The sequence below is a fragment of the Montipora capricornis genome, chromosome 2, assembly GCF_036669925.1.
Source record: "Montipora capricornis isolate CH-2021 chromosome 2, ASM3666992v2, whole genome shotgun sequence".
Lineage (NCBI taxonomy): Eukaryota > Metazoa > Cnidaria > Anthozoa > Scleractinia > Acroporidae > Montipora > Montipora capricornis.
The window spans coordinates 50,676,976-50,684,475 of NC_090884.1; the positions used below are offsets into that span (position 1 = coordinate 50,676,976).

The following is a 7,500-nucleotide window of genomic DNA, read 5'->3' on the forward strand; positions in this document are numbered from 1 at the left end:
CAGTTGGCGCCAAGGTCAAAATACGGTTTTTGAAATCCATTGCTATTGCAATTTTCTCCTCATACTTGGCTAATGTAAGAGCAAGTAAAATTTCTCAAGATCAATTGAAAGTACTGCTGAGTTTATTGCTGGCAAAACAAGGGGGCCGATGAGGTCGACTGAGAGCTAAAGCAGCCGAAGATTTCGTTGATGATTCGCCGGTTGAATTCAAACTCACATCGATCATTTAACCACAAACTCAAGCTCGTATCATCTGGAAACTTCGCACAGACGTTTTAAGCATTGTTATGTAATTTCTGTTTTCTTAAAATCAGTGTTTTTGGGATGTTTAATGCTATTTCCCCGCAACTATTAACTTCGCATAAATTATATTTTGAATTTACGTCACAGACACAATCTATCGCTCACGCGTCCAGCCGTCTCTTCTCGGGGAGGATACCCGAACTCGAGTGAGCGGCGGAAATCGAGCCTAGTGTTGAGTTTCCTGTAACTTTCTCTCAATTTCTCCTCAACTTGGACTGTGAATCCATTTGCGATCCTCCTGGGGGTGATACGTTGTTGGCTCAAGGGATCTACTTAACTGTCTCTTTAAATTAATTACCCTTGTCCGCCTGTGAATCACTTGTTGATCCAGCGTTATCACATAGAAAAACTGGCCCTTAGGGAGTCCCACGGAAATGCCACACATTAAATGATTAATCAGCCATGTTGCCAGCATGGTTGTCCTGATAGTGTAGTGGTCATCACACCCGACCAGTGATCAGGGGGATGTTGGTTCAAATCCCGCTCAGGGCAATTACAGTTTTCCCCAGAAGTTGTCCAGTGTTGAGTTTCTTCCACCCCAGACATCAGCACTGCACTGATCAGGCCCAGAAGGTCGAAACAGTACTGTCTGCAGTTAGATATAGTTCTTTGGCATCACAAAGCTTTTGCTTTCATGTCCAAATTGAGCACTCTACTGGGATGAGTCATTGCCGCTAGCACTTGCGCATGCTTATTAGCTCGCTAGTTTGAGCACTCTGGCATGGTTTAGATGTACCACATGTCTGGGACATTTGGGGTGGCTTTATAAGCTTAACCTCCATCCCAGACATCAGCACTGCACTGATCAGGCCCAGAAGGTCGAAACAGTACTGTCTGCAGTTAGATATAGTTCTTTGGCATCACAAAGCTTTTGCTTTCATGTCCAAATTGAGCACTCTACTGGGATGAGTCATTGCCGCTAGCAATTGCGCATGCTCACTAGCTCGCTAGTTTGAGCACTCTGGCATGACTTAGATGTACCACATGTGTGGCTTTATAAGCTTAACCTCCACCCCAGACATCAGCACTGCACTGATGAGGCCCAGAAGGCCGAAACAGTACTGTCTGCAGTTAGATATAGCTCTTTGACATTACAAAGCTTTTGCTTTGAGTATCGTGGCTGGCTCCAGGGAGACAATTCAACACACATTTTCTGCAAATCAGGATCGCCTCACTACCCCCCAGTTGATCGGCTATGCACGGTCCTATCCCCTTAGAGAATTAATAATCATTTATGTAGGGTGGGAGGGGGAATCTGGACAACTGATTGCCTCACAAATCAGGATCGCCTCACTACTCCCCAGTCGATCGGCTATTCACGGTCCTATCCCCTTAAGAATTAATATATATATATATATATATATATATATATATATATATATATATCTATATATCTATATATATATATATATATAAGTGTGAAACTTGATTTTCGTAAAACAGTGCTCAATACATAGAAGTAGAGCGTAGTATATATGGAAGAAAAAGCCAGTGTTATATATTTAAAAAAGCAACTTGAACATTTTGTTGTTTAACAATGGAATTTCCCCGATAGAGCCAGTATGAGGCTAAACAACTAAAAAGAAAAAGTAGAATACTCACCCAATATTGTTCGGATCTGCAGCTGACGATGTGGAAGGTTGGCCATTTTTTTTACGGACAAGGTGATTGATAGCTATTAATACTGGAAGCTTAGCACCCGCTTTTTTCCAGCCAGTGTTATCCTTTCGACTGTATTTTTGCTGATTTAATTTTTTCTTCCTTTCTCGCTCCTCGTTTTCTTTTTCTTCGTCTTCTGTCAAGATTTGTGCGTTTGCTAAGTTATCGACGGCGATGGCCAAAAACACGTTGAGCAAAGTATCTGTTTCGTAGTTAAGGAAGCTCCTCTAAACTGCTTTAAATTTTTCTAGGACACATTGTGTTTAAAGACCCAGCATTTAGAAGAATTTCGGTCAGAAAATACTCTTGCCTAAGCTCTACAGAAACTAAAAAAAATTATCAGCAATAAATCGACGGTGTTGATCCACCAGATAGCTTGCACTTTCCGCCCTTCGAACAACCAGGACCAGGACTAAGATAGCTTGCACTTTCCGCCCTTCGAACAACCAGGACTAATTGCTATTGGAAGTTCCAATCTTTTCAAGATAGTTATCTGAAAAACTGACGTATGGAAGAGTCTGAGCAAAGACTACAGCCGCTTCAAAATACCAATGCTTTATGACTAGCAGGGAACGATCATTACATCTCATTGACGTCACACAACGTAAACTCTTTCTGTTATGTGTTTTTTTCTCGTAATGACCAGGTCCCACAAGCCCCATGGTTTCTTCTGGGCTCCCTTACCATAGGTCAACTTTTTTTATGCAGTACTATATAATACATGTAATGTGGTTAAATAAACTGAATTCTTCTGAATTGAAGAGTGGTGAGACATTCTATAGCTGGATTTGTAAAAACGGCTTTCAAGAAAAGATAGATCTTCTATGGGAGAAATTCCCTGTTCGGTCCTCAAATCGACGGGATAGCCTAAAATTCATCTTTTCTCGTGGTTGGTTTTGTAAGACGGCAAAGAAACACGTTAGGGAGCTTATGCGCACGACGTTTGTGAGCTTCGGGTGTAAACCGGAAGTAAACATTTTTCACGCAGGCCAGTAGTCTCTCCAAACATTATCAACAAATTGTCTCTCGTGGCAAAAAGATATTTAGCAATATAAATGTGGCTTTTTTGGCCAGGGAAGGCAACTGGACGTAAAATGTTTTCCTTTTTAACTGGTCTTCGCAACCGCATGTAAACTTAATTTAAGAGATAAAGTTAACATGTGGTTGAAAAAAGACAAGTTGAAAAGGAAAACAGGTTACATGCAGTTATCTCCCCTGGCTCAAAAACGTCGCGTGCTTAAGCTTCCTACGAAAAGACCGTCACACCTCACATGCAGCACGATTCGTGACACGCACTTCAGTTGTTTCGTAGCGTTGCCTCTTCCTGACCGTTGCAACAACGTAAATATTAGATATCACTAACACAAGGATACAATTTCCTAATATAACAAGTAGAATAAAATACAAGCTGCCTAAAATTCCTCCAAGTTTGTGAGGACCACCGAGCGCATTTATACCACTGTACATAACAGTATTCCAGTCTTCACCAGTGAGGATCTGTTTGTAGTAAACAAGGAAAAACATGAAAATTGGGGAGATTTTATTTCTTAAAAGCTGGCATATACCGTTAAACTTTGTCGAGTGGATGGAGCATAGGCAGCTTTAAGAAAGAGTCTATATATCATTAAAAAAATGAAATTATTATTGATTTATTCTAGTGATGGCAAATATCCAGCTTAAAACTGATGAATACCTGGAACACTGCTAACATAGCACTTTGAAAATCGTCAAAATTAGTGCTTGGAGGAGGTTTGTCGTCTGTGATAAATCTGAGGATAAAAAAATCACATGAAAAACTGTAATATCGGCATGGATAATGGTAACCGAAAACAATCATAACAAAAATGGACGTATACCATGCCGACTTTCGATATATGTTGATTCTCAAACCCCTCTCACATCAAAAGTAATCTACAAACTCACCCCTTCCCACACACAATCTAATCTATCAGCCCTCCTCTCTCAGGAAACAATTTACTTTTTCCCTCCACCTGGCTTGCAGACAGAACTAAGAGGCAGAACTGAAGAAACGGACCTATTAAGCAATTTTTAAACAGAATCATGTAATGCAGTAATAGTGGAAAAGTGAAAAAAAAGTGCAACTTACCTGCCGCCGAAAATCTGCATGCCAAGGAGAGCAGCAATCAAGATAAACAGGAATAATAAGAAAATCAGGCTCACGATAGACTTAATGCTGCTCACAAGAGAAGTGGCGAGGTTCCTTAGTGACCGCCAATGTCTGATACAGAAAATAAACGAATAGGTTTAACACATACAAAGAGAAAAAAACCCGACTCAAAACCACAGAAAGCCCAAACTCTATATTTGAACTTCGTCAGTGGTCCGAAAAACTGAGGTGGCCTTAACAGAATTAACTGATAGAAAGTGTAATGTGAAGTGCTAGTCTTCTACCCCATATAAACCGGAGCGTTAGCCCTACCGATGGAAATGGGCCCACACAAGGACAAGGGTGGGAATTGAACCAACGACCTTCGGTTTAGATCACTGCTGCTCTGCCGACTGAGCTACAAAGTCAGACGGGAGCAGGCCGTGGGAACTGAAGATGTTAAAGTCATGGCAATCAACATGTACAAGTACAAGGAAGGATTACGTTTTTGCAAACGTTGGCCGTGTAGCACTTATATTTCAACAGAATTAACTGCTTAGAGTTCAATGTGAAGTGCTAGTTTTCTACCCCATATGAACCTTGTGAGCGTCAGCCCTACTAATGGTAATGGGCCCACACAAGGACAGAGAAAAACTTAGTAGGGCTAACGCTCACATGGTTCATATGGGGTAGAAAACTCGCACTTCACATTAAACTCTAAGCAGTTAATTCTGTTGAAATATAAGTGCTACACGGCAAACGTTTGCAAAAACGTAATCCTTCCTTGAGGTGGCTTTAGCTCCGCCCCTTGCGCGGTCTCTGGAACAACCTTTGTAAGGAGAGTGTAGCAAAAAGGTAAGGTGCCAAAGCAAGAATTAAACTTGAAGACTAGACTAGCTGTTCATATGAACGTAAGTTTCCCGTCGAAACATGTTACTACAGAGAGGTTTCTTACCTCGTAAATTTGAACACTCTCAGAAGGCGGACACACCTCAATACACTTATGCCAAGTTTCAAGTATTTTTCCATTAAAATGTCTACGATACCAAAACATACCACCTGTTTCAAGAGAAAAAAAGAAAAGCTTTGTTATTTGTCTAACAGTCAAAATAGTTGAAACGAATCACTGAAATGAAACCACCGTACGAACATATGACCTTATCGGGTCTTTCCAGAAAACGCGACGTTCCGCTGAATGCGCCCACTGTGGACCAATACGAAGAACATTTGTAAAGGAATTCTAGGTGAAACTTGATCTTTCCAATTTTCATTCCATTCGTTAATCGCTTGAGCTGGTAGGTTTTTTATCATGCACAAATAAATATACTGACAGACATTTAAAAGCGATTCAAGAATGGAATGCGTGGAATCTGTAAGAATCTCTCACAAACTTCCCGCAAGAGAGTTGAAACTGAAATAATCCAGAAGTCTGCTAGCCTACTCGAAGGCAGCTCGCAGGCAATAGATAGTTTTGTTATCGCGAAACATATCAGTATACTTAGACCCCATATTCGAAGAGCGTAAAGGTCTGGGTCGACTGACAAAACGAGGTGATCGGAGAGGGGGGAGAGAAAGTTTTTCTGGCCATCTTTGTTTCCTCCTCCGCCCCCACCCTCTAGTTTTGTCACCTGGCCTAGACTTACCCCCGCACTTATGTTCCGCGATCATGTGAGCAGACTACAATTCATGTGTATTTTCGAAAATTAATCGAGAACTTACTGCACAATCAAAGCAGTTAAAACTTGAAGAGAAGTACTGATGAATCCCAAGGCCATAAAGCTTGAGCAGCATCTCCACGAAGAAAATTGACAAAAATGCGATCTCGGCTATATCTGAAAAAGAACAGAAACATATCAACCTTTTCGCAAGTTTGAGTTCGGGAGTAACCCCATCAGAATCTCAGAAACAATTGACTCTGCATTTGAATTTGCCCAAAAACCCACAAAGGAAAGGAAAGGAACCTTATGTAAGTGTCTCGTCGTTATAGCGCAGGAGCACTAAGTGGGGACACTGTAAACTGAAATTGACAATGAAAGCAAATCAAGTCACACGTTGGGTTTTGAGGAGAGAGGAAACCGAAGTACCCGGAGAAAAACCTCTCGGTACTGAGTAGAGAACCAACAAACTCAACCCACGTATGACTCCAAGTCTGCTCTCACCACTGCGCCATCCCTGGTCCATCCATTACGATTTTTCAGCCCGTCTACATTTCGAACAGTGTTCCTGATAGTATGTCTTAGCCGTTCAAAGCACCATGTCTCCCGGGCCACAATGGTGGAAGGCGAGTGCCATATACATACATTTAACGGTAAAAAAGTAAGGACAAAAATAATCAGGTTTGAGGGAATGATTTTTCAAGATGGGCACCAGTTGTTGTATCGTTGCAACTCAGTTTTAAGCTATTCCAGGTGTTCAGATTATGGGAAGAGGCGGCTACTTCTGAACGTGCTCTAAATACTACAGAGATTTAGCATCAAGCGTTAAAGGTGGCTGGAACCAGTTTCACCACTTTTAAGAGACCTGCTTATCAGAAGGGTTATAACTACAATACTGCATCACGTAACAGCAATGTCATGGTACCATATAAAACACCAATTATTGCTTAACAAAATACGCCCATTATTGTGACGTAATAGGTTACCTTGACGACATGAAAGCTCTCCAAAACCACTCTATATTTCGTCTTTACTTGTAGATATCTCAAATATGAACTCAGTGATCTCCACATTTTAGTGTAAAATAGTAATAAGCAATGAGATAGAACTATCAGCAAAGTTTTAAAAAATTCATGGGAGCCGACTCAGAGCTAAATTTAAGGTAGCTCTGATTCAGAGCTAAATTCTCTTAACCTAACTTGACTCTCTCTTTTGAGAAGTTTTTCCATATCTGTAGTTATAACCCACCCATTCATTTTGGGTGATTTCATTGGCTTTACGTCACGTGGTGTATGCAATAACCCTCGTTTGCTTGGATATTTGCCCTGCGAAATGCTGTAGCAATCGTTTCCAGCGGAAAAAAGGCAGCAGAAGAGGTTTCGATTTACATGGACGAAAAAAACTCGGTTTCTGGAGTCTGGTGATAGCGACATTAAAACGCTGGTCGCAAATGCTGTTCCGGGCCCGGTTGTTCAAAAGCCGATTAACGCTAATCCCAGATTTAAAAAAATAAGCAAGGAGTTTATTTCTCTACTCCTAAATGCTGTTCAACGCTGATATTCGGCAAAACTTTACGTTAGAAGAAGTTAATCTTAAAAAACAAAAATAAGCAAAGAAACTTTCACCAAAAAGTTGAAAACATGAAACAAAAGTTTACGCTAATCCTGGATTAAGTCAATCGGCTTTCGAACAACCGGGCCCCGGAAAGTACAAGAAAGTCAACAAAATATGTCGTAAACGTCTTTAAAAGTGAAGAAATTCATGAGAAGACTTTAG

General features: G+C 40.9%; 1 protein-coding gene across 2 annotated transcripts in view; it reads right to left on the bottom strand.

Moving 5' to 3' along the window:
* The window catches only part of LOC138025986 (voltage-dependent calcium channel type A subunit alpha-1-like), a 77,926-nt gene that overhangs the window by 46,617 nt on the left and 23,809 nt on the right, over nt 1–7,500 (bottom strand). For both annotated transcript variants that reach the window (XM_068873164.1, XM_068873157.1), the window contains 6 exons: nt 5,789–5,901; nt 5,025–5,128; nt 4,070–4,201; nt 3,656–3,731; nt 3,336–3,459; nt 1,906–2,164 (listed from right to left, as the gene is read on the bottom strand). In XM_068873164.1, coding sequence (XP_068729265.1) covers nt 1,906–2,164; nt 3,336–3,459; nt 3,656–3,731; nt 4,070–4,201; nt 5,025–5,128; nt 5,789–5,901 — 808 coding nt within the window. The remainder of the gene's footprint in view (nt 1–1,905; nt 2,165–3,335; nt 3,460–3,655; nt 3,732–4,069; nt 4,202–5,024; nt 5,129–5,788; nt 5,902–7,500) is intronic.